Source organism: Hemitrygon akajei, chromosome 29 (assembly GCF_048418815.1).
Source record: "Hemitrygon akajei chromosome 29, sHemAka1.3, whole genome shotgun sequence".
NCBI lineage: Eukaryota > Metazoa > Chordata > Chondrichthyes > Myliobatiformes > Dasyatidae > Hemitrygon > Hemitrygon akajei.
Genome location: NC_133152.1, coordinates 13,968,700 through 13,996,579, shown reverse-complemented (window position 1 = coordinate 13,996,579; position 27,880 = coordinate 13,968,700). Strand labels below are relative to the sequence as shown.

The following is a 27,880-nucleotide window of genomic DNA, read 5'->3' as shown; positions in this document are numbered from 1 at the left end:
TTTTTTTCAGCAGTGGCTTTCTCTTTGCCACTCTCCCATAAAGCTGCAACTGGGGAAGCACCCAGTCAGCAGTTGTTTTATGTGCAGTCTCTCCCATCTCAGCCACAGAAGCTCTGTACTCTCTGTAGCGAGAGTACAAAGGAGATTTACTAGAATGTTACCTGGGTTTCAGCACCTAAGTTACAGAGAAAGGATGAACAAGTTAGGTCTTTATTCTTCGTAGCGTAGAAGGTTGAGGGGGGACTTGATAGAGGTATTTCAAATTATGAGGGGGATAGATAGAGTTGATGTGGATAGGCTTTTTCCATTGAGAGGAGGGGAGATTCAAACAAGAGGACATGAGTTGAGAGTTAAGGGGCAAACGTTTAGGGGTAACACGCGGGGGAACTTCTTTACTCAGAGAGTGGTAGCTGTGTGGAATGAGCTTCCAGTAGAAGTGGTAGAGGCAGGTTTGATTTTGTCATTTAAAAACAAATTGGATAGGTATATGGACAGGAAAGGAATGGAGGGTTATGGGCTGAGTGCAGGTAGGTGGGACTAGGTGAGAGTAAGTGTTCAACACGGACTAGAAGGGCTGAGAAGGCCTGTTTCCATGCTGTAATTGTTATATGGTTATATGTATATGAAATAGATTAAAAAGTGTGCAAAAACAGAAATAATATATATTAAAAGATGAGGTAGTGTTCAAGGGTTCAATATCCATTTAGGAATCAGTTGGCAGAGGGGAAGAAGCAGTTCCTGAATCGCTGAATGTATGCCTTCAGGCTACTGTACATCCTACCTGATTAACAGTGAGAAAAGGGCATGCCTTGGGTGCTGGAGGTCCTTAATAATGGATGCTGCCTTTCTGAGTCCTGGGTACTTTGTAAGCTAGTATCCAAGATGAAGCTGACGAAATTTATAACCCTCTGCAGCTTCTTTCGGTCCTGTGCAGTAGCCCCCCCCCCCAATACCAGATAGTGATGCAGCCTGTCAGAATGCTCTCCATGGTACAGCTATAGAAGTTTTTGAGTGTATTTGTTGACATTCCAAATCTCTTCAAACTCCTAATAAAGTATATTCTCTGTCCTGCTTTCTTTATAACTGCATTGATATGTTGGGACCAGGTTAGGTCCTCAGAGATCTTGACACCCAGGCACTTGAAACTGCTCACTCTCTCCAAGTCTGATCCCTCAATGAGGATTGGTATGTGTTCCTTTGTCTTATCCTTCCTGAAGTCCACAATCAGCTCTTACATCTTACTGATGTTGAGTACAAGGTTGTTGCTGTGACACCATTCCACTAGTTGGCATGTCTTGCTCTTGTATGCCCTCTCGTCACCACCTAAGATTCTACCAACAATGGTTGTATCATCAGCAAATTTATAGATGGTATTTGCCTAGCCACACAGTCATGCGTGTATAGAGAGTAGAGCAGTGGGCTAAGCACACACCCCTGAGGTGCACCAATGTTGATTGTCAGCGAGGAGGAGATGTTATCATCAATCTGCACAGATTGTGGTCTTCTGGTTAGGAAGTCGAGGATCCAATTGCAGAGGGAGGTATAGAGGCCCAGGATCTGTAACTTCTCAATTAGGATTGTGGGAATGATGGTATTAAATGCTGAGCTATAGTCGATGAACAGCATCCTGACATAGGTGCCTATGTTGTTCAGGTAGTCTAAAGTCGTATGAAGAGCTATTGAGATTGTATCTGCCATTGGCCTATTGTGGCGATAGGCAAATTGCAATGTGTCCAGGTCCTTGCTGAGGCAGGAGTTCAGTCTAGTCATGACCAACCTCTCAAAGCATTTCATTACTGTAGATGTGAGTGCTACTGGGCGATTAAGGTAGCTCCTGGAAAGTATGGACAGCTCACGGCCCCCCTCTCCCCGGGCCCCAATAGTACCAGGCAGTTCCACTGCCTAGGGTTCTAAGAGTAAACCTAGCAATTATAGGCCTGTAAGTTTGATGTCAGTAGTGGGTAAATTAATGGAAAGTATTCTTAGAGATGGTATATATAATTACCTGGATAGACAGGGTCTGATTAGGAACAGCCAACATGGATTTGTGCGTGGAAGGTCATGTTTGACAAATCTTATTGAATTTTTTGAAGAGGTTACTAGGAAAGTTGACGAGGATAAAGCAGTGGATGGTGTCTATGTGGAATTCAGTAAGGCCTTTGACAAGGTTCCGCACTGAAGGTTAGTTAGGAAGGTTCAATCGTTAGGTATTAATATTGAAGTAGTCAAATGAATTCAACAGTGGCTGGATGGGAGATGCTGAAGAGTAGTGGCGGATAACTGTTTGTCAGGTTGGAGGCTGGTGACCAGTGGTGTGCCTCAGGGATCTGTACTGGGTCCAATGTTGTTTGTCATATACATTAGTTTTCTGGATGATAGGGTGGTAAATTGGATTAGTAAGTGTGCAGGTGATACTAAGGTAGGTGGCGTTGTGGATAATGAAGTAGGTTTTCAAAGATTGCAGAGAGATTTAGGCCAGTTGGAAGAGTGGGCTGAAAGATGGCAGATGGAGTTTAATACTGATAAGTGTGAGGTGCTACATTTTGGTAGGACTAATCAAAATAGGACATTCAAGGTAAATGGTAGGGAATTGAAGAATGCAGTAGAACGGAGTGATCTAGGAGTAATGGTGCATAGTTCCCTGAAGGTGGAATCTCATGTGGATATGGTGGTGAAGAAAGCTTTTGGTATGCTGGCCTTTATAAATCAGAGCATTGAGTATAGGAGTTGGGATGTAATGTTAAAATTGTGCAAGGCATTGGTAAGGCCGAATTTGGGGTATTGTGTACAGTTCTGGTCACCGAATTATAGGAAAGATGTCAACAAAATAGAGAGAGTACAGAGAAGATTTACTAGAATGTTACCTGGTTTTCAGCACCTAAGTTACAGAGAAAGATTGAACAAGTTAGGTCTTTATTCTTTGGAGTGTAGAAGGTTGAGGGGGGTCTTGATAGAGGTATTTAAGATTATGAGGTGTATAGATAGAGTTGACATGGATAGACTTTTTACATTGAGAGTAGGGGAGATTCAAACAAGAGGACATGAGTTGAGAGTTAGGGGCCAACATTTTAGGGGTAACACGAAGGGGAACTTCTTTACTCAGAGAGTGGTAGCTGTGTGGAATGAGCTTCCAGTAGAAGTGGTAGAGGCGGTTCGATATTGTCATTTAAAGTAAAATTGGATAGGTATATGGACAGGAAAGGAATGGAGGGTTATGGGCTGAGTGCAGGTCGGTGGGACTAGGTGAAAATAAGTGATCAGCACGGACTAGAAGGGCCGAGATGGCTTGTTTCTGTGCTGTAATTGCTATATGGTTATATTACGTCAGCACTAGTCTGAACTAAAACAATGTCTTTGCTTGTCATTTTATTAAACGTCCGTTCCATGATCATAACTGTTCCCTCTCTCTCTCTCTCTTTCAATCTTTTTATTAATATTTAGAATATTATGAATGAGATACAATTCAAATAATGGTAAGGGATTACAAATATATAGACTCCCATTATACATAAAGAAATACATAAACAATGAATAGAGCATAAGTAAGTTTCCCAAAACATAAACCATATAGTATATATATGAACAAGGTAAGTTTAGATATTCCATAATATATAGTATAAAAAAGAGAAAAAAAAATCTATCTAAGAAAGTTAGCTAATCTACTAATCTAGTATCGAGAAAAAGAAAAAAAAACAAAGAAAAAAAAATAAAAAAAAACTTTTAAAAAGAGAAAAAAAAAGGGCTGTTCATAGTATCTCACGAGTATACATAAACATCAATGACGTCAACTCCGATCCTCTCAACATACATGCGATTAAAGCTGAAAAAAAAACAATAAGCCCGGCACAGGGCCATTACATCATATGAAAATATTGAATAAATGGTCTCCATATCTTTTCAAATTTAATAGAAGTATCAAATACAGCACTTCTAATTTTTTCTAAATTTAGACATAACATAGTTTGAGAAAGCCAATGAAATACCGTGGGAGGATTAATTTCCTTCCAATTCAACAAAATAGATCTTCTAGCCATCAAAGTGAGAAAAGCAATCATTCGACAGGCGGAAGGAGATAAGTGAAGTAAGTCCATCATCGGTAAACCAAAAATTGCGGTAATAGGATGGGGTTGTAAATCAATGTTCAATACCGCCGAAATAATATCAAAAATATCTTTCCAATATTTTCTCAAAAGTGGACATGACCAAAACATATGAGTTAAAGAAGCGATTTCTAAATGACATCTGTCACAAATAGGGTTTATATGAGAATAAAAATGAGCTAATTTATCCTTGGACATATGGGCCCTATGTACAACCTTAAATTGTAATAATGAATGTTTGGCACATATAGATGATGTATTAACTAATTTAAGAATTCTATCCCAATTCTCAATAGGAATAATAAGATTAAGTTCTCTTTCCCAATCATTTTTGGTCTTATCAAAGGGCACTGAACGTATCTTCATAATTATATTATAAAGTTTTGATATAAGCCCTTTTTGAAAAGGGTTTAATTCAAACAAACTTTCCAAAGTATCTGAAGACAGAGAATTTGGGAACGAAGGAAGTACCGTACTTAAAAAATGCCTAACCTGTAAGTATCTAAAAAAATGAAATCTAGGCAAATTATATTTATTAGCTAGTTGCTCAAAGGACATAAAACAGTTGTCCAAAAATAAGTCGGAAAATCTTAATAATCCCTTAGTTTTCCAAGCCAAAAAAGCATGATCTATAATTGAGGGATGGAAAAACTGTTCCTAATGCTTTTCCGGTACTTAAAGTCCGAATTAACAATTCGTCGGGGATATGAATGCTTACCCCACTCAATGCACATGCCTTCGTTACCTGTATCCCCTTGGATTCACAACACCACTCAACCCCTTCAGCATTAATAACCATGTATCTTAATTACTTTCCCGGACAATAGTTTAGCACAGGTGTAAACACACAACCCACTGGATTAATGCCCAGGGCAATCACACAGCATCCAATGAAAATTGATCCTGGATGGGCCTCCGCAAGTGAAACCCTGCTGGTTTCCTCGGCTTCGTAAGTCTAGGGAAGACACCCTCTGCTCCTGCTAAACCTGTGAGACTGAGACCACTCTCCCACCTCAAGCCCCGGTTTGTGTGGATGCTCTACAATTTGCTACCCTGTTACAAATTAGTGCCACAAAATAACAGACAGTACACTGCATACGATTATATTTATGAATCTTACTCAACTAAAAGGTTAGTAAAGAAAAACAAAAAAAGGGCTCATTTTAATCAAACAGTCAAATGTGCACGTTGGAGCTCAATACTTCACTGATTGTCAGTGGATCTCAGCACCTGGCTCCATCAAATCATGGTCCCACACCTGGTCGAATTCTACGACTGGTTCTGTCCAGCATCTTCTCTCTTAAATTTTCTGCTGAACAAACACCAGCTCAGGACCAACCTTGGTGTCCCTCAACAAAAACCTCTATTTCCACCATCCTAATTGGATGACACACATTCCTCATCAATGCTTATCTTCAGCAATAACCCAAATATGTTGAAAGCACAGCGGACTGCTCTTACAGAACTGCTAAGTGAAATACCTATAACATAGCAATAAGAATGTGAACCAGGGCAATAAGTATATACATTATTACACGTATATAATGTATTTAGAAACGAGATGTTTCTCTGAACCAAGGTGTAAAGCACAGTAGTACACATTTACACACAACACATGATAATACACAATAGGCCTAGAGTGCTTAATTCATCTGGAACAACAAACCCGCCATCCTATGAACTGGTCTGGTGAGCAGACTGTGCATTTGCTTTTTTGCAACAAATACTTATGCATGTTGAGAGATTGGAGCTGCAGGGATGTTCAAGATGTCGTTTCACCTCAGCTTTTTATAATTGAAGCAAGAGGTCTCAACTGTTATGCTCAAAACACTGGTAGGGAAGCTCAGTATATTATTCACCCAGTAACTGGTTGTTGAAATTCAATTTTAACCTTCAGTGATTCATGGGTAAGGGCACCCAGATATCTGAAACTATTTTTTTAAAATTTCTTGACATCCTTGATATGTAGAGAGCAGGTATATAAAGTGTCACATAGTTATTCAACAGAGAAACAGACTCTTCAGCTTAACCAATCTATGTTGACCTAGCCAGTCTCATTTGCCAGTGCTTGGTCCATAACTTTACAAGCCTTTCCTGTTCATGTTCCTGTGCAACTGTCTTTTAAAAATTGTTATTGTACCTGCCTCAGTCTCTTCCTCTGGGTGATTATTCCACATATATTTCCCCTCTATGTAAAACATAAATTGCTGCTCAAGTTCCTATTAAATCTTTTCCCTCTCATCTTTAACATTTGCCCTCTGGTTCCTGATTCCTCAGTCCTGGGACGAAGTGCTTAAAAAGGGATGAAGGAGAGTTATTTTAATTAACTGAGTCACTGAATATAAGCGTAGGGAGGTTATTATGCTAGAAGCATATAAAGATGTGACTTTGACAAAAATTAGATTATGACATACAGTTTTGGCTACCATGCTACAAATGATGTTTGCTAATACTGGGGAAGGTACAGAGGAGCTTTGTGAGTTTTGTCAGGCATGCTTGCAGATGTTCTGTCTTTTTGGAAGCATAAATTTAATTTAAGTGCATAAAGTTTTGTGAATACAGACTGAATTAAGAAGTAAAATCTGTCTTCCTTAGTAGTTTGATAAATGACCTGACCACAAAATTCAAGTCATTGTAAGAAGGATTAGAGACTTGAGAGGAGCTGTTTACATCCAAAAGCTAGTTATGGACAAGTACTTTGTACTTGGAGGGCTGGTAGAGGCAGAAATTTAATTACTGTTGTTTCTAACAGTTGGTACATCAGTTTAAATGCATGTTATTTCTTTACTTGTCATATGTCAAATAGTCAAGACTATTCATTTTATTTTTGCAGTGAAGACTGATGACCTTAAATTCAGTAAATTCCCATTAATTCCCTTCCTCCACTTATTTTCCTGTAATGTATTCTGTCTCACCTGCTCATCATCTTTACCTTAATGTATACCGATCTAAGGGTAATTCATTTACAGTAGCCATTATTAGGGAATCTGAGTAACTGAAGAATTGTACTTCTGTTCAGACACCAGAAGTTTACTTTACAAGTATGCTGCCTAGTTCTTTATAAATTACCATAATATCTGTTGTAAGAATGTAATAAACAGGGGATGAGAATTTGCACAATGGTAATCAATAGGGTGGGTAGGGATTTGGTGGTTGCAGTCATTGGAAGCAAAATATGGTAGAAATATTTCACAATCAAATAGGCCACTGCAAAATTTACTATTTTAAAGGAGAAAGCATTAGTCATTGTTTATCTGTAATTGAAGTTTTGCTTTACATATTTTAAAACGCTGCAACAAATAATGGCAACCTTTCTAGGCAAGGTATGACATCAGTATGACTCACTTATGGAAAATTATGCTGTTTGCCCCAAATGAAAGGGGAACTGATGTCTTAAGATTATTTTATAGCCAAGCCAAATCAGATGATTTATTAATTATATTAATGGAAAATCATATTATTTTTCAGCAAATTTACACACCTTATGGATTTCCCTTTTTGACAGCTTTCTAGATAGGCTTTGAAGTCCAAGCACAAGCCCTTTGGGGCTGCAGTCTGACTATTGGAAACAGCTTTATATTTCTTTGAGTCTGCACGGGTGTTTTGATTACACTCTGGCCCCACATTGGATCACTTCTGCTGTGAGTGATGCTGTTTTGACGCAGGGAGTCACATAGAGAAAACAGAAGATTATTTCACTTGTGAGTTATTTCCAGATCACCTTTTTGATGGACTCAGCAGCACCTGGTAAAGAGTAACTGCTGTACATCAATTCAAAGGCAATATTATCATCACAATAAAACATAGTGAGTGAGTGTAACTGACAGATTGGTTATGGTCTTTGCCCCTTAGGTGTCTTGGGTTTTTAGCTTGGGGAGCTGCTGAATTCACAGTATCTCATTACCATTTATCTTTGTCTTGATTTGAATGTAGGAGCGGTTTTTATTATCCTACCTTTTCCTTTACCTTTCTGTGGATGGAGGGCCTGCAGTTTCAGTTCAGTGTTGTGAGTGAGGGTGTAGATGTGGATCAGTTAAATTTATGATATTAACTGTGTGTGACATCTGTGTGTAAAAGCACAGTACTTGTGCTTTAACTACCTTGTAAGATTTAAGATATCTTCTGGTATTTGTTAATTCTTCAGGGATTCTATTTCCTGTAGAAGAGCACTCCTGACACTGGCTGTGAAGCTTTTCTGGGCTTTGTCCTTGTATTTTCTAATTGAAAAGTGAAAAATAAACTGTAGGTCCTCAAGATTTTAAATAAAAGCAAAACACAAATCTTAAAACATTCAGCAAGTTAGGCAGCTTCTTTGCAGAGAGGAGTTACTGTTTCAGGTTTATTACCTTTCTGATGAACGGTCATTGGCCTGAACTATTAGCCTGTTGCCTGAATCAGAATTAGGTTTATAATCTCAGATGTGTGTCATGAATTTTATTGTTTTTCAGTAACAGGTTAGTGTTTATACATAGAAGAGTGCGATAGGTTACAATAAGAAATATAAAAATCAATAGTGGAAAAAGAGAGCAAAATATTGAGATAGTGTTCATGGACCATTTGGAAATCTGATGGCAGAGGGAAGAAGCGATTCCTAAAAAGTTGAGTATGGGTTTTCAGGCTTCTGTAATTCTCCCTGATGATGGTAATATGAAGAGAGCATTTCCTGGATGGTGAAGGTCCTTAGTGATGGATATTGCCTTTGTGATGAATCGTCATTTGAAGATATCCTTGGTGGTGGGGTAACTGGTGCCCATGATGGAGCTGGTTGAATCTACAATCCTTTGCAGCTTTTTTGAACCTATACATTGGAGTCTCCATACCAGGTGGTGAAGAAACCAGTCAAGGCAACAATTGTACCAGTGCTGAAGAAGAATAGCGTGGGCTGCCATAATGACTATCACCTGGTAGCACTCACATCGACAGTGATGAAATGCTTTGAGAGGTTGGTCATGGCCAGACTGAACCCCTGCCTCAGCAAGGACTTGGAGCCATTGCAATTTGCCTATCGCCACAGTAGGTCAACGGCAGACGCAATCTCAATGGCTCTCCACATGGCTTTAGACCACCTGGACAACACAAACACCTACGTCATGATGCTGTTCATTGACTATAGCTCAGCATTTAATACCATCATTCCCACAATCCTGATTGAGAAGTTGCAGAACCTGGGCCTCTGTACCTCCCTCTGCAATAGGATCCTTGACTTCCTAACCGGAAGACCACAATCTGTGCTAATTGACGATAACATATCCTCCTTGCTGACGCTCAACGCTGGCGCACCTCAGGGGCTAGGCATAGTTCAAATACCATCTATAAATTTGCTGACGATAGAATCTCAGGTGGTGACGAGGGGGTGTACAGGAGTGGGATATGCTAAATAGGAGTGGTGCCGCAGCAACAACCTTGCACTCAACGTCAGTAAGACGAATGCTGATTGTGGACTTCAGGAATGGTAGATGAAGGAACACATACCAATCCTCATGGAGAGATCAGAAGTGGAGAAAGAGAGCAGCTTCAAGTTCTTGGATGTCAAGATCTCTGAGGATCTAACCTGGTCCCAACATATCGATGCAGTTATAAAGAAAGCAAGACAGAGAATATATTTTATTAGGAGTTTGAAGAGATTTGTTATGTCAACAAATACACGAAAAAACTTCTATAGTTGTACCATGGAGAGCATTCTGACAGGCTGCATCACTGTCTGGTATGGAGGAGCTACTGCACAGGACCGAAAGAAGCTGCAGAATGTTGTAAATCTAGTCAGCTCCATCTTAGGTACTAGCCTACAAAATGCCCAGGACATCTTTAGGAGGCAGTGTCTCAGAAAGGCAGCGTCCATTATTAAGGACCTCCAGTGCCCAGGGCATGCTCTTTTAGAAACATAGAAAATCCACAGCACAGTACAGGCCCTTCGGCTCACAAATCTGTACCGAACATATCCTTTCCTGAGAAATTACCTAGTGTTTCCCATAGCCCTATATTTTCCTGTGCTCTGTATACCTGTCCCGGAGACTCTTAAAAAACCCTATCGTATCCACCTCCACCACAGTCGCTGGCAGTACATTCCACGCACTCACCACTCTCTGCGTATAAAAACTTACCCCTGATATTTCCTCTGTACCTACTTCTAAACACCTTAAAACTATGCCTTCTTGTGCTAGCCATTTCAGCCCTTTGAAAAAACCTTTGACTATCTACATGATCAATGCCTCTCATCATCTTATACACCTCTGTCAGGTCACCTCTCTTCAAGGTCCGTCGCTTCAAGAAAAAAAGGCTGAGGTCACTCAACCTATTCTCATAAGGCATGCTCCCCAATCCAGGCAACATCCCTGTAAATCTCCTCTGCACCCTTTCTATGGTTTCCACATCCTTCCTATAGTGAGGCAACCAGAACTGAGCACAGTACTCCAAATGGGGTCTGACCAGACCAGGGTCCTATATAGTTGCAACATTACTTCTTAGCTCCTAAATTCAATTTGATGATTGATGAAGGCCAATATACCATATGCTTTCTTAACCACAGAGTCAACCTGTGCACCAGCTTTGAATGTCCTATGGACTTGGGCTTCAAGATCCTTCTGATCCTCCACACTGCCAAGAGTCTTAATACTATATTCTGTTACCATATTTGACCTCCAAAATGAACCACTTCACACTTACCTGGGTTGAACTCCATCTGCCCTTTCTCAGCCCAGTTTTGCATCCTTTCAATGTCCTGGTGTAACTTCTGACAGCCCTCCACGCTATCCACAACACCTCTAACCTTTGTGTCATCAGCAGATTTACTAATCCATCCCTTCACTTCCTCGTCCAGGTCATTTATAAAAATCATGAAGAGTAGGGGTCCCAGAACAGATCCCTAAGGCACACCACTGGTGACTGACCTCCATGCAGAATATGACCCATCTACAACCACTTTTTGCTTTCTTTGGGCAAGCCATTTCTGGATCCACAAAGGAATGCCCCTTTGGATCCCATGCATCCTTACTTTCTCAATAAGCCTTGCATGGGGTACCTTGTCAAATGCCTTGCTGAAATCCATATACATTACATCTACTGCTCTACCAGCATCAATGTATTTAGTCACATCCTCAAAAAATTTAATCAGGCTTGTAAGGCATGACCTACCTTTCACAAATCCATGCTGAGTATTCCTAATCATATTTGCCTCTCCAAATGTTCATAAATGCTGCCCCTCAGGATCATCTCCATCAACTTACCAACCACGGAACTAAGACTCATTGGTCTATAATTTCCTGGGCTATCTCTTATTCTATCTATCTATCTCTTATTCTATCTATCCTTAGAAGGTTGGAGTCATTCAATGTCTGTAGTGAGATGCTGAAGATGTTCTATAGGTCAGTTGTGGAGAGCGCCCTCTTCTTTGTGGTGGCGTGTTGGGGAGGAAGCATTAAGAAGAGGGACGCCTCATGTCTTAATAAGCTGGTAAGGAAGGCGGGCTCTGTCGTGGGCAAAGTACTGGAGAGTTTAACATCGGTAGCTGAGCGAAGGGCGCTTAGTAGGCTACGGTCAATTATGGAAAACTCTGAACATCCTCTACATAGCACCATCCAGAGACAGAGAAGCAGTTTCAGCGACAGGTTACTATCGATGCAATGCTCCTCAGACAGGATGAAGAGGTCAATACTCCCCAATGCCATTAGGCTTTACAATTCAACCGCCAGGACTTAAGAACTTTTTAAAAGCTATTATTAATGCTTTTTGAGAGAGTGATTTAGATGCATATCATATTTTTTACTGAGTTAAGTATTGTATGTAATTAGTTTTGCTACAACAAGTGCATGGGACATTGGAAAAAAAGTTGAATTTCCCCATGGGGATGAATAAAGTATCTATCTATCTATCTATCTATCTACTCCCTTTCTTGAATAATGGAACAACATCTGCAACCCTCCAATTCTCCAGAACCTTTCCCGTCCTCATTGATGATGTAAAGATTATCGCCAGAGGTCAGCATTCTCCTCCCTCGCCTCCCACAGTAGCTCGTCCGGTCCCGGTGACTAATTCAACTTGATGCTTTCCAAAAGCTCCTGCACATCCTGTTTCTTAATAGCTACATTCTCAAGCTTTTCAGTCCGCTGTAAGTCATCCCTACAATCGCCAAGATCCTTTTCCGTAGTAAATTCTGAAGCAAAGTACTCATTAAATACCTCTGCTATCTCCTCTGGTTCCATACACACTTTTCCACTGTCACATTTGATTGGTCCTATTCTCTCATGTCTTAACCTCTTGCTCATCACATACTTGTAGAATGCCTTGGGGTTTTCCATAATCCTGTCCATCAAGGCCTTCTCATGGCCCCTTTTGTCTCCTAATTTCTTTCTTGAACTCCTTCCTGCTAGCCTTATGATCTTCTGCATTCATATCATTACCGAGCTTTTTGAACCTTCCGTAAACTCTTATTTTCTTCTTGACTAGATTTACAACAGCCTTTGTACACCATGGTTCCTGTACCCTACCATCCTTTGCCTGTCTCATTAGAACATAGCTATGCAGAACTCCACACAAATATCCCCTGAACATTTTCCACATTTCTTCCGTACATTTCCTTGAGAACATCTGTTTCCAATTTATGCTTCCAAGTTCCTGCTTGATAGCCTCATATTTCCCCTTACTCCAATTTAACACTTTCCTATCTCGTCTGTTCCTATCCTTATCCAATGCTATTGTAAAAGAGGTAGAGTTGTGATCACTATCTCCATAATGCTCTCCCACTGAGAGATCTGACACCTGACTAGGTTCATTTCCCAATACCAGATCAAGTACAGCCTTTCCTCTTGTAGACTTATCTACATATTGTGTCAAGAAACCTTCTTGAACACACCTAACAAGCTCCATCCCGTCTAAACCCCTCGCTCTAGGGACATGCCAATCGATAGTGAGGTGGAGATTAAATGTGTGGCTGAGGGATTGGAGCAGGGGGCAGGGATTCAAATTTCTGGATCATTACGATCTCTTTAGGGGCAGGAGTGACCTGTACAAAAAGGACAGGTTGCACGACTCCCAGGGGGATCAATATCCTGATTAAAAAAAACATGCAGTGAAAATATACCTGATTCTGGTTCTGTTACATCCAGTATGTGCTGTGTAAAATAATATCTCCAAAAATGTGCAAACACGAGGAAATCTGCAGATACTGGAAATTCAAACAGCAACACACACAAAATGCTGGTGGAACACAGCAGGCCAGGCAGCATCTATAGGGAGAAGTACTGTCGACGTTTCGGGCCGAGACCCTTCGTCTCTAAAAATGTTTTGGAATTGTTAAAGATGCTGCATAAAAACAAGTGTTTGGTGTTAACAATAGAATCCAGACAGTCTGCTATTGTCTTCTCCCTAGATATTTGAATATTGTGTGTACTGCACCAAGAAATCTTCAGTCTAGACCTACTCCCTGAAATTAATGTGGGCTTGGCATGTTGGGCTGCACATGGATCTGATCTGGCTGACTGGACGTTGCAAAGCACATGAATATCACAGAATGCTGTGTAGCTAGTTGGCTGTGACTGTATAGCATTTAACTATGTATTTTATATCTAGGAATTTTGGGATTTTTTTGTACAACGTACAATCCCTCTAAGCTTAAATTAGATTAAATATCCAGAGAAACTAATTACATTTTAGATTTCTTTTTCAAATTGAAGCTGTACTGTGTAATATGTGATTACTTCTTCATCACTGTGTTATATTAGTTATGTTATAAAATATTCTAAAATAGTTTTCTTTTGTGTTTACCCATTTCAATACCTTTCTTAAATAGCTTTTACAATTGGAGACTATAGGGAAGTGGCCCACCTTAAGATGTCCGCAACAAAACCAAGGGAGAGCATCCAGGGTTGATAGGTAGTCAGGTATTCACTGTCTGGTGGATATCGTAATTCTGCCATTGTTGCATAAAATCCAAAAGATATGCAATACAGATTATGCCATCAGCCTGTTATTTTGGAACCACCTACAAGGAATAGGCATTGTTTACACCAATTAGTTGGCGTTGGCTTTAGTGAAGTCACTTGCCTTCTTTTCAAATATTTGATAGGTATCTGAGATTCACAACTATATTTATGTGTAAGAGTTGTTATGGATAGAGGAGTTAGCAGAACCATTATTGGTTAGGTCTTGGTTATAGCTTGGCGTGGATTGAAGGGTGAGTGGTTTTCAGTGGATTGATCTCATGACAAAAATAGCCCTTTTCTCTTTTGTCTGACTGCAGTTTGCTGAAGAAATCTCTGATTCTCAGAAGCCGTATCCAGCTGGCAGAAATGGTTAAGCACCAATTCTTTGGTATAGTTTTCCACTTGGAGTATGTATTCTGTACCTCCACAGGACAAAAAGGAACGGTAAGTCAGTGGAACCTAGCTTCTGCTTTGACTTCAGCTATGATTCCAACAACTGTTTATTCAAACTATGATGTAACTGCTATTTGTCTTAAGGTTTCCCTGCCGTTTCTATGGGAGAGTTACAGCTGAAATGTTAACTATTTCTTGAAAGCTTATCAATCTGCTATGGTTTTAATTTGATGTCTGTTTGCTGAACTAATTGTTTGCACTTCTTTTGCTCAATTGAAATTTGTTTGGTGATGCATGATGAAATCTAGAAAATGTTATAGTTTACTTAAATTGTAACTCCAAATGATGCACACATTATGTTATTATATAAACAATTTTGCTTGACATTCATGTGTCTGGTATCACTTGCTTTTGGTTGAATCATTCAGGGTCTTGTAGTTCAGAGAGTACAATCATGCACCTGAATACAACTATTTCAATACTTATGGTGGCATGGTAGTGCGTAGTTAGTGCAATAGTTTATTATATCAGCGATTGGGAAAATGATTAATGAGGTAGTGAAGGAAACAAAATAATACTTATCACCCAATCACTGAGCCAATCTATACTATGCTGGAGGGAACCTCAAGTGTATGACAGCCTTTTCTAGTCTCTTTTGCTTTTTCTCTCTCCCTCTTGCTCTATGTCTTATATCTCTTTGCACCAGTCGTGACCCAGCTTAAGAGATGATTCCAACGTGTGCAAAGACATTTACCCTTTCATACCATTCAAAACTCCTTGCCCTAGTACTTACTCATGCTAAGGTCCCAGTTGGTACCTGCAGCTGCACATCTTAGCATTTCTAGACAAGCATGTTTTTAAAATTTTTTATCTACTCTCAAAGCTGTGAACTGGTACTCCTTCCTTAAAATATTCACCATGGACTGGTTCCCTGTTACTTTCTCAAAACATTCCCACATTCCACATTTTGACTTACAACCTCCACTTCATATTATACTTAAGTGCATATACCAAGGAGGAAATCAAATATGACTCCCGACAAATTTAACTTTTTCCTTTCATGTCCCTTGTCTATGAATGCATGAACACATAATGTAGGAATAAACACTCATTTTGAGTTTCAGAGACTGAAAATTTCAGATGGCATCTGAGGAGCCTTCAATGTGTTCTAACAAAGCATGATGTCAGCAGTGTCTCTTTAAATTAGAAAACCGAAAAACAGAATCATTATCACTACCATGTGTCATGAATGTTTTTGTTTTATAGCAGCAGACAGTGCAACATGTAAACATCACTATAAGTTACAAAATAAATAGAAGTTGATTTATAATGCCCATCATTTTCCCTACAAAAATGTGAAATTAGCCTTAAAAAATTGATTAAGTGCTTGGCATTCAGTATCCTACTTTATACAGGACTTGTGAGTTCCTGAAGTACATATGTAGTGTTGCACATGCAAGCAGACTGTTTTTGCTTATTCCTCATGGAAAGCAACAACACACATTCTTGCTGGTATGGAAGAATATCAGTGGAGAATGATAGAGGGCCCAGGTTCAGTCAGTGGGGCATTACCCTTTGCAGATTGTGCAGGTCAGATTTAACAATGGGTCACATAACTCTGTTGGAGCTTGTGACAATGCTTCTGAGATTCTCTGGGAGAAAAGAAAAAAAACCCTCTAATTTGATGGACATACTTGTTTTCCTGGCTTGAGAACCCCGACCCACAACATTTGGCCATTCAGTGTCGTCTAAAGTAATGGAAGACGTGTCTGGTGGAAATATAACCTTACACAAATTCTCCTATAAGTTTCACCCAATTTTCAGGACAGGATAGCTGGTTATAAGAATGCAGAAGTAATTAGGAACCATGGAATAAGGGTAGCTGTTAGTTAATTTAAAAAGGTTACTTTCCAGAAAAAAAGTTTGCATGTAATCAACCAAATATATTGTGTTTAAGAATGCAATTGTTGATTTACAGCGGGAGGCCACTTATGTGATTACTTTGAAAACTGCCAAGGCAAATCTCTTTGATTGATGCTTATAATATACTTTATCGGACAATGTAATATCCAGTGATACAAGGCCATGGAAACTTGCTGTTAGATGTGGGTAAAAGAGAAATAGTGAGGTAGCATTCATGCGTTGATGACTGTTCAGAAATCTGATGGTGGAGGGGAAGAAGCTGTTCCTAAAATGGTGTATGTGGGTCTTCAGGCTCCTGTATGTCCTAGATGGTAATAATGAGAAGAGGGCATTTCCTGGATGGTGAGGATCCTTAATGATGGATGCAGCCTTCCTGAGGCACTGCCTCTTGAAGATGTTCTCAATGGTGGGGAAGGTTGTGCCTGTGGTGAAGTCTATTGCCCCTGCAGTCTCTTGTAATCCTGTGCATTAGAGCTTCTATACCAGGCAGTGATGAAACCAGTCAGAATACCCTCCAGAATATGTCTGTAGAAATTTACAAGCATATTTGGCGACATTCCAAATTTTTAAAAATTCCAAATAAAGTATAGACTGACATGTCTTCTTCATAATTGCATTAATGTATTGGCCCAAGTCAGATCCTCTGAAATGTTGATGCCCAGCAACTTGAAGCTGCTTACCCTTTCCACTGCTGACCCCTCAGTGAGGATTAGTGTGTTCTCCTGACTTCTTCCTGAAGCCCACAGTCAATTTCTTGGTCTTGTTGACATTGAGTGTGATTTGCGACACAGTCAACCAGCCTCCTCACTCTTTTGTATGCCTTCTTGTCACCATCTGAGATTCTGCCAACAACAGTGGCAAATTTATAGCTAGTGTTTAAGCTGTGCTGAGAAGCATGAGAGAGTAGAGCTGTGGAGTAAGCGTGCATCATTGTTCAGAGATGCTGCCTGACCTGCTGAGTTCCTCTAGCATATTGTATGTGTTGCTCCTAGAGGTGTGCCCGTGTTGATCGTCAGAGAAGAGAAGCTGTTATTATTGATCCACACTGACAATACTCTCCTGATAAGGAAATTGAGGATCTAGTTGCAGAGGGAGGTACAGAAGCCCACGTTTAGAAGTTTGGTTTTCAGTACTGAGGGGATGATAGTGTTGAATGCTGTCATCATTCTGCCATATGTTTTGTAACGTGTCCTCTATTGTCTTGTCTATTAATTATTGTACTTCCCTCCACTGTTTTGTGCACTTTATGTAGCCCTGTGCAGGTCTGTAGTCTAATGCAGTTTTATGTTGTTTTACATAGTCTAGAGTAGCCTTGTGCTGTATCACATAGTCTAGTGTAGTTTTGTGTTGTTTCATGTAGCACCAGGGTCCTGGAGGAACGTTGTTTCATTTTTACTGTGTACTGTACCAGCAGTTTATGGTCGAAATGACAATAAAAGCAACTTGAACTTGAACTTGCTCTTGTCTAGTTGCTCCAAAGCTGAGTGGAGAGCCAGTGAAACTGCATCAGCTGCAGACATGTTGTGGTGATAAAAATTGTATCAGGTCCAGGTCTTTGCTCACGTAGGAGTTAATTCTAGCATTGACTAACCAATCAAAGTGGTTTGTCACAGTAGATGTACCACTGAGTGACAGTTATTGAGGCTGCTCACCCTACATTTCTTGAGCACCAGTGAAAATTTGAAAATGTCCTTGAATACTCTAGCCAGTTGCTTGGCACATATTTTCAGTATCCTGTCCCACTTGAAGGATGTTCTGACATTGGCCTCCAAGACAGAGATCACATGTTTGGCGGATGCTGTGGAGATCTGCACAAGCATAGTGTTATTCTCCTTTTCAAAGCATGCATAAAAGGCATTAAACTTATTAGAGGGTGAAACCTAACTGCTGTTTGTGCTGTTAGGTTTCACCTTGTAGGAAGTAATAACTGACAAATGCCTTCACAGCTGTTGTGCAACTGATTGTGTCTTTAGCTTCATGTGGAATTGCCTTTTTGCTCTCATGATAGATTTTGGACTTAAGTAGGTCATACCTGGACTTCAGGTAGGGTTCTGAATCACTTGTTTTGAATGCCACGATCTAACTCTCAGCAGGCTAAATCTCCTGGTTTGGGAAACTCAATATGTTGTTGAAGGCACACACTCATCTATGCAGGTCTTGATGAAGTTGGTAACAGTTGTGGAATATTTATTCAAACCTGAAGATGAATCCTTGAATATGGACCAATCCACTAATTCAAAACAGTCCTGTAAACACTCCTCCACCTCCCTTGACCATATCCTCACAGTCTTCACCACTGGTAATGTGATCCTCAATCCCTGCCTATACAGCAGAGTAGAAGTACATCCAAGTGATCATACTTGCCAAAGTGTGGGTGTGGTAAGCATTCTGGATTGTTGTGTAACAGTGTTCAAGTGAGTTAATTTCTCTGGTTCTCCAGGCAAACGTATTGGTGATAGACTGTCAGAGGCTTCTTTAAGTTAGCCTCGTTGAAGACCCCCTTGATAATTAGGCATCATGGCACACTGTCTCATGACTGTTGATCACAATGCTCAGCTCCTCCAGTGCCAATCCAATATTTGCCAGGGTAGTGGCAAATGTAATGTACTCAGAGTTGAACTGTGAGTGAACAACACAATGAGTGAGTAGAATAACATAGAACAATAAAGATACAACTTTGCCTGCCGAGTCCATGCTGTCCATATTGCCCATTCATCTAGTCCCAATTTCTTGTGTTCAGCCCATATTCCTCTAAGCTCCACCCCTCCGTCTACCTATTCTAGTACCTGTCACAATTACTGTTACTGGTAACTCGTTCCATATATTCACCACCCTCTGTGAAAATGTTGTCCCTCAAGTTCCTTCTAAATCTTTCTCCTCTCATCTTAAGTATATGTCTCTTGTTTTGGATTCCCCTGCCACCTTACCTGTGCCTTTCTTTATTTTGTAAACCTCTATAACGTCAACTTTCATTCTCCTAAGCTTAAGAAATGAAGACCTAGCCTGGTCAACTTCTCTCTATAACTCAGGCCTTCTAGTCCTGGCAATATCCTTGTAAATCTTTTCACAACTCTTTCCAGTTTAACCATATCTTTCCTTATAACATAGTGACCAAATCATATACAGTACCAGAACTCCAAGTGTGGCCTCATCATTGACTTACGTAACTGCAACATAATGTCTTAACACCCAGTTCAATGCCCTGACTGGAGGACAGCATGCTGAATGCCTTTTTCAATGGTCTGTCTATATGTGATGCCACTTGTAACAAAATTGTATTCCTATGTCCTTCTGTTTCATTGCACTCCTGTATCCTGACATTAATAGTACAAGTCCAATGCTGATTTGACTTTTGAAAACATATCACCTCACACTTATGTAGCATCCAAAAATAGAATTATGCCATTAAAGATGGAAATAGACATTGGCTATATTGATGATGTCAAAAGTTGTAGGAATGGCACCAGGGACATTTTTGAACATCACATAAAAATGCCAGGATTAATTTCATGATTGCTATTGTTTCTAATGTAAGTGGTTACTAGCCATTTATATTATGTGCTAAATTGTTCTTGCAGGTTATTACTGCATTAAGAAATAGGTGCACATGGTTCTACTTTCTAGGTATACATTTTTTTCACCAGAAACTGTGATGAAAAGAAACAGCTATGAACAAAGTTTTTCATTCACTTTGAATTTTTATGTGTTCTTAGTGATAGACTAGTTCTGTTCATGATGAGAAACCCTCATTTAAAGAATCTTTTTGAACACAATACAGAGTGTTTGGAAGACTTGGTGTGAAAATAGATGTGAAGTCTGGGGTCAGATTTATTTCTGCAATAGTACACATTCAAATGGAAAATCTTTATCTACTGCATTCCATTTCACTAAAAGTTGTTAGTGTGAGCTATTATGATTGCAATTTGTGTAGAAACTTAATTTAAAGAAATAAATTTGACTACTGGTTTCTTGGAGAGTTAGAAGTTAATGCATCCCAAGAACAATGCAGAGAGTTTCTTTGAGGTTGACCTCTGTTTGACTGTATTTGTGGAATAAATTTAATCCATTGATTACAATTAATGGATGATGGGCTAAGGTTGTAGTTACAAAATAATAGATTTAGATTTGTTTTCAGTTTTTGTTCTTTTCAAATCACAGTACCACATACTTTCCCATCATTAGTTAGTGCCACCCAATGGCTGACTTTTGAGAGGTGCATCAATCACAATAGATAGCAGTTTTATGAAGTACCTTCTCTCTGCAGGATGCCTTTGTTTTACAGCTGATAGATAGATACCTTATTGATCCCAAAGGAAATTACAGTGTCACAATAGCATTACAAGTGTATATATATATAAATATTAGAAGAGAGGCAGAAATAATAAAATTAAGTTATCACAAACAGTCTAACAGGAGGGTTCATCACTTCCCTAGTTATAGGTTGACTCATTATAGAGCCTAATGGCCGAGGGTAAGCACGACCTCGTATAGTGCTCCTTGAAGCAGCACAGTTGTTTTAGTATATTACTAAAAGTACTGCTCTGTTCAGCCAAGGTGGCATGCAAAGGGTGAGAAACATTGTTTAGAATTGCCAGAATTTTCTGTAGGGTCCATTGTTCTACCACAGCATTCAGTGTATCCAGTTTGACCCCTATAACAGAACCAGCCTTTCTAATCGGTTTATCAAGCCTTTTGGCATCACCTGTGTTGATGCCATAGCCCAGGCACATCACCACATAGAAGATCGTACTAGTGACAACAGACTGGTAGAACATGTGAAAGAGAGGCCTGCATATTCCAAAGGACCTTAGTCTCCTCAGGAATTAGAAGCGAATTTGGTCCTCCTTGTACATGTCCTTCTCAGCCTCTGTGTTGGTGCTCCACTCAAGTCTGTCATCCAGGTGTACCCCCAGGTACTTGGAGGTCCTCACCACATCCATGTCCTCACCATCAATAGTAAGAAGGAGTAGTGCAGACTTAGTCGTCTTAAAGTCATCACCATCTCCTTTGTCTTACTGATGTTCAGTTGCAGATGATTTAGTTTGCACCATTTGACAAAGTTGTCCACCAGGGCCCTGTATTCATCCTCCTGTCTTTCCTTTATGCACCCAACTATTGCTGAATTATTGGAGAATTTCTGTAGATGATATGTCTCAGTGTTGTATCCAAAGCCTAATGTATACAGGGTAAACGGGAAGGGAGCAAATACAGTTCCCTGTGGGGTTCCAGTGCTTTTTATACCCATGTCTGACACATAACTCTGAAACTGCACAAACTGTGGTCTGCCAGTCAGGTAGTCCACTATTCTTGATACAATGGAAGTGCCAATCTGCATTGAACAGAGCTTTCCCCCAGCAATGAGGGCTGTATGGTATTGAAGGCACTTGAGAAATCAAGAAAACATGATCCTTACAGTGCTGCCCTGCTTATTCAAATGGGAGTAGACTCTGTTTAGTAGGTAAATGACAGCATCATCAGCTCCAATGTGATCCTGGTAGGCAAACTGCAGGGAATCAAGGGCTGATCTAACCAGGGGTTGGAATTGAGCCAGGACCAGCCTCTCTTGGGTCTTCATGATATATGAGGCTAAGGCCACTAGATGTTAGTCATTCAAGACTTTTGGTTGGCCCTTCTTGGGTACTGAGACCACACATACTGTTTTCCACACATTCAGGACCCTTTCCAGACTGAGACTCAGATTGAAATTGCACTGGAGAACTCCACACAACTGCTCAGCACACTCCCTCAGGACACTGGGGTTTGCACCATCTGGTCTCAGTGCTTTGCCATGTCTGTGTTTCCCCAGAGCCCTTCTCACCTATTCAGAAGTGAAAGTGAGTCCATGATGACTGGGGAGTTGATGGAAGGTGGGGGCTGGGGGAGGTGAAGATTGCATGATAGCATTTGGTATGTGGAGGTGTGGATGGTAGGTGCAGGGCAAGGAAGGGATGTAGACAGTGGTAGGCTACGATCATCCACATGTTGAATTGGAAGGGGGAGGAGGGGAGGCGTTGGTGCTGAGGGAGCATTGGCTGCCTCTGCACTTGAACTGGTATGCTGAGGAATTAAAATAATCTGATTTAACCCTGGATTGAAGCAACGCAGATTCCATATGTATCAATAATCATATTGCTGGGCAATAAAATAACATACTGTACAGAAGCAGGTTCAGACCATAGGTTACTTCAGTGTTCAAGAAGTTCAGGATTGAGCTTGCACTTCAAGTCCTCTTTCTTGCTTGGTCTAGATTTTTTCTGATTTCTGTGGTCTACTAAACCTTCATCTTAAATGTTCAGTGATTGGGTGTCAGATTTACAAATATTTTCACCTGTGCATAAAGAAATTTCATATCATTTTTATCAAGTCAAGTCAATTCGCTTTTATTGTCATTTCGACCATAACTGCTGGTACAGTACATAGTAAAAATGAGACGTTTTTTCAGGACTATAGTGTGTTACATGACACAGGACAAAAACTAGACTGAACTACGTAAAAAACAACACAGAAAAAAAACTACACTAGACTACAGACCTACCTAGGACTGCATAAAGTGCACAAGACAGTGCAGACATTACAATAAATAATAAACACGATAATAGGGCACTAAGGTGTCAGTCCAGGCTCTGGGTATTGAGGAGTCTGATAGCTTGGGGGAAGAAACTATTACATGGTCTGGTCGTGAGAGACCAAATGCTTTGATGCCTTATCCCAGACGGCAAGAGGGAGAAGAGTTTGTATGAGGGGTGCATGGGGTCCTTCATAATGCTGTTTGCTTTGCGGATGCAGCGTATAGTGTAAGTGTCTATAATGGCGGGAAGCGAGACCCCGATGATCTTCTCAGCTGACCTCACTATCCGCTGCAGGGTCTTGCGATCCGAGATGGTGCAATTTCTGAACCAGGCAGTGATGCAGTTGCTCAGGATGCTCTCAGTACAACTCCTGTAGAATGTGATGAGGATGGGGGGTGGGAGATGGACTTCCCTCAGCCTTCTCAAAAAGTAGAGACACTGCTGGGCTTTCTTTGCTATGGAGCTGGTGTTGAGGGACCAGGTGAACATCAAGAAATTTGGTGCTGTTTACGATCTCTACCAAGGAGCTGTCGATGTTCAGCAGGGAGTGGTCGCTCCATGCCCTCCTGAAGTCAACAACCATCTCTTTTGTTTTGTTCACATTAAGAGACAGGTTGTTGGTTCTGCACCAGTCCGTTAGCCGCTGCACCTCCTCTCTGTAAGCTGACTCATCGTTCTTGCTGATGAGACCCACCACGGTGGTGTCATCGGTGAACTTGATGATATGGTTCGAGCTGTGTGTTGCAGCACAGTCGTGGGTCAGCAGAGTGAACAGCAGTGGACTGAGCACGCAACCCTGGGGAGCCCCCATGCTCAGTGTGATGGTGTTGGAGATGCTGCTCCCGATCCAGACTGACTGAGGTCTCCCAGTCAGGAAGTCTAGGATCCAGTTACAGAGGAAGGTGTTCAGGCCCAGTAGGCTCAGCTTTCCAGTCAGTTTCTGAGGGATGATTGTGTTGAATGCTGATCTGAAGTCTATGAACAGCATTCGAATGTATGTGTCTTTTTTGTCCAGATGGGTTAGGGCCAGGTGGAGGGTGATGGCAATGGTGCCGTCTGTTGAACGGTTGAGATGGTATGCGAACTGCAGGGGGTCCTGTGAGGGGGGCAGCAGGGTCTTGATATGCCTCATGATGAGCCTCTCGAAACACTTCATGATGATGGATGTGAGTGCAATGGGACGGTAGTCATTTAGGCAGGACACTAAAGAGTTCTTCAACACGGGGATGATGGTTGTGGCCTTGAAGCACGTTGGAACGGTGGCACTGCTCAAGGAGATGTTGAAGATGTCAATGAGAACATCTGCTAGCTAGCTGGTCTGCACATCCTCTGAGCACTCTACCAGGAATGTTGTCTGGTCCAGCAGCCTTCCGTGGGTTGACCCTGCACAGGGTTCTTCTCACATCAGCCATGGTGAGACACAGCACCTGGTCATTTATAGGAGGGGTGGACTTCCTCGCCGCCACGTCATTTTCTTCCTCAAAACGGGCATAGAAGTTATTCAGCGCATCTGGGAGGGAGACATCACCCGCACAGTCAGGTGATGTCCTGTAATTGGTGATGTCCTGGATGCCCTTCCACATGCGCCGCGTGTTGCCGCTGTCCTGGAAGTGACTGTGGATTCGCTGGGCATGTGCACGCTTTGCCCCTCTGATGGCTCGGGACAGTTTGGCCCTTGCTGTTGTTAGGGCTGCCTTGTTGCCTGCTCTGAAGGCGGAGTCACGGGTCCTCAGCAGCGCACGCACCTCCACAGTCATCCATAGCTTCTGGTTAGCGTGTATAGTGATGGTCTTGGACAGAGTAACATCATAATGCACTTGCTGATGTAGCTGGTCACTGATGCTGTGTACTCCTCTAAGTTGGTAGAGTCGCCATCATTTGCAGCCTCCCTGAACATGTGCTAGTCAGTATACTCAAAGCAGTCTTGAAGAACAGAGATAGCTCCTGCTGGCCAGGTTTTCACCTGCTTCTGAACTGGTCTGGAGCGCCCGACGAGCGGTCTGTATGCTGGGATTACCATAACAGAGATGTGGTCTGAGTAGCCAAGGTGGGGTGGGGCTCTGCCCGGTACGCGTCGGGGATGTTTGTGTAAACCAGGTCCAACACATTCTCCCTCCTCGTTGCAAAGTCCACAGACTGATGGAATTTGGGGAGCACTGACTTAAGGTTTGTGTGGTTAAAATCACTGGCGACAATAAACAGCCCATCAGGGTGTGCATTCTGCAGTTCGCTAATAGCCCCGTACAGTTCACAGAGCACCTCCTTAGCATTAGCGCTGGGGGGAAATGTACGCACCGAATATAAGAACAGAGGTGAATTCCCGTGGCAAATAAAATGGTCTGCATCTAACAGCCACAAACTCCACTAGCAATGAGCGGTGTCTGGAAACCAGCGCAGAGTTCTTACACCATTCCGTATTGATGTAAACACACAAGCCACCACCGCGAGTCTTACTGGAGAGAGCTGAGTCCCTGTCTGCTTGAAACAAGGCAAACCCGTCCAGCTGAATGGCGGCATCCGAAATTCCATCAGTGAGCCATGTTTCTATAAAAACGTATGCACAGCAGCCTCTGTACTCCCGCCTTTATGCTAAAGGATTGACTACGGTACTTAGTCTTTTAGAATCTTACCTAGTTCTAGACTTACCAACTTGAGGAATAAATATTATGCAGAATAGTCCAGAATGCAGTTATACTTGGAGCATAACTGTGGTTTTGCCACTGATGTTCATATTTTGTAAATTAATACAGAACTAAATCTTTATAAATTCTAAACTCCACTATTTTGGTATTTGAGAGTACTCCATTTTATAGTTAACAGCATAACAGAATTAAAGAGTGGAAAAACTATTTATTCAGCTTCATTGTTTAACATTAGACTACATTGGTTTTATAGAAGGCCTGTTGTGGGCATTAGTTACAGATTTTTAGATTGCTAAGGAGGTGTGAGGCATACTTCAGAGATTTTCTTATAATGACATTAGGTGGCACTGTTTCATGGTTTATTGAGTGACAAAATGTGAAGAGAGTAAGTTTTAACATGGTCAGTGTTTCTGGTGCAAGTATTTGGACTATATGATTTGCAAAGGAATTCATGCTGGGTCCTAATTTCTAAATTACTGCATGTGCCTATTTATACTTGCCCTCATTCAGTTTGGTTGTGAAACCAGCTTCAACACATTTTGAAAGGTTGATTCTATTTTAGTGCACAGAAACTAAGGGGCTAGCTTGTTAAGAATATTTATAGAATATTTTAAGCTATATAACTGATAGGATAGCATTTCAATGTCACTATAAATGAAACCTGTATGGCTTTATAGACATTTATAGATTCAAGTTCGTATAAAGAAACAAATTTTTACACCTGATAGACTTACTTTAATGTTAAATTTAGCAAATGTATAAAAGGTTAAATACATTTGCTCCTTCGCCAAATTTGAAATTGCTTAATGCATATTTGGAAAAAATGAATTTCAATCCTTGGGTAAACAGAGGTATATTTTCTATTTTTGAATATAGAATAAAGGCTACTGTTTTTCCCATCTATACTTTGACAGTTCATCAACACTACAAGTATCAAAAGTGAAAAAGGTTACTAGGCCCATGAAGTCCTTTGAAAGACTATGAATAATTGGTTCATAATCAAAGCCTGTCAGTATAAGGAAATCCTATAACTCAGACCACTTAGAATTAAACAGTTGCATTCCATCGATGAATCCTCAATGTCAAAATGTATGAACTATTGATTTCTCAAGAATCACCTTGTATCTCTATTCCATTATGAAATAGTAATGTATCTATATTAACAAGGTTAAACAACATTTGTTTCTGTTGTTAGGATTAGTTTTGTGTTTCAAAAATATGGAACGAAAACAAAATTCTTCCAATTTGCAGGCCTGATATTTTTTCTCATTTATTTCTAATTCCTTTTGAAATTGAATAAACATTATTTGCACATGATATAATTTCATAGGCCTATGCCATATCTCCACTTTTCTCAGCTTTCTCATCACAAGTTAGAGAAAATTTCCTATAGTTGCTATCTTCTGAATGCTGAGGTATTGTGATCCTGGGACAGTTTCAATATCAGCTAGTCAATAATATTTCAAAGAGCCCATATCCCCCAACACCCACCCTCCTTGCAGCATCTTCTCATACAATGCAACAGAATCAGTATCTTCCCTTTTACCATCTCATGATGAATGAAGGAAGCCCTTTGCTGAAGTTAGGTTTGTATTCTAATTTACTGTATTTAATTAAATGGAGTTTGCAAAGGTACATCTGGACAGCAAAACATACATCAGGATGCGCTTATTGACTACAGCTGAGCAGTCAATGCCATCATTCCTGAAAACTAATCAATAAGTTTCAAGACCTTGGCCTCAATGCCTCCTTGTGCAATTGGATCCACGATTTCCTCACTTGCAGACTCCAGTCAGTTCAGATTGGCAACAACATCTCCTCTACAATCTCCATCAGCAGAGGTATACCACAAAGCTGTGTGCTTAGCCCCCTGCTCTGCTTGCTTTATACTTGTGGCTGTGTCTCTAAGCATAGCTCCAATGCCATATTTAAGTTTGCTGACGACACCACTGTTGTAGGCTGAATTAAAGGTGGTGATGAATCAGCATATAGGAGGAATTGAAAATCTGGCTGAGTGGTGTCTCAACTTCTTACTCAAAGTCAGCAAGGCCAAGGGTCTGATTATTGACTTCAGGAGGAAGAAACCGGAGGTCCATGAGCCAGTCCTCATTGGAGGATCAGAGGTGAGAAGGTCTGCAGCTTTAAATTTCTCAGTGTTATTAATTCAGAGGGTAGTACGTAAGTGCAATTCCAGAACGTAAGTGCAATTCCGAAATAAGCAAGAGAATGCCTCTACTTTATTAGGAGTTAGCAAAGAATTGGCGTGACATTCTTTGACAAATTTCTATAGATGTGTAATGGAGAGTATATTGACTAGTTGCATCCCAGCCTGCTAT

The 27,880-nt window shown here is 40.7% G+C and overlaps 1 protein-coding gene across 1 annotated transcript in view; it reads left to right on the top strand.

The window, feature by feature from the left end:
• nphp4 (nephronophthisis 4) overlaps positions 1-27,880 on the top strand; it is a 381,887-nt gene that overhangs the window by 122,247 nt on the left and 231,760 nt on the right. The window contains exon 8 of the mRNA XM_073031685.1: positions 14,335-14,461. Coding sequence (XP_072887786.1) covers positions 14,335-14,461 — 127 coding nt within the window. The remainder of the gene's footprint in view (positions 1-14,334; positions 14,462-27,880) is intronic.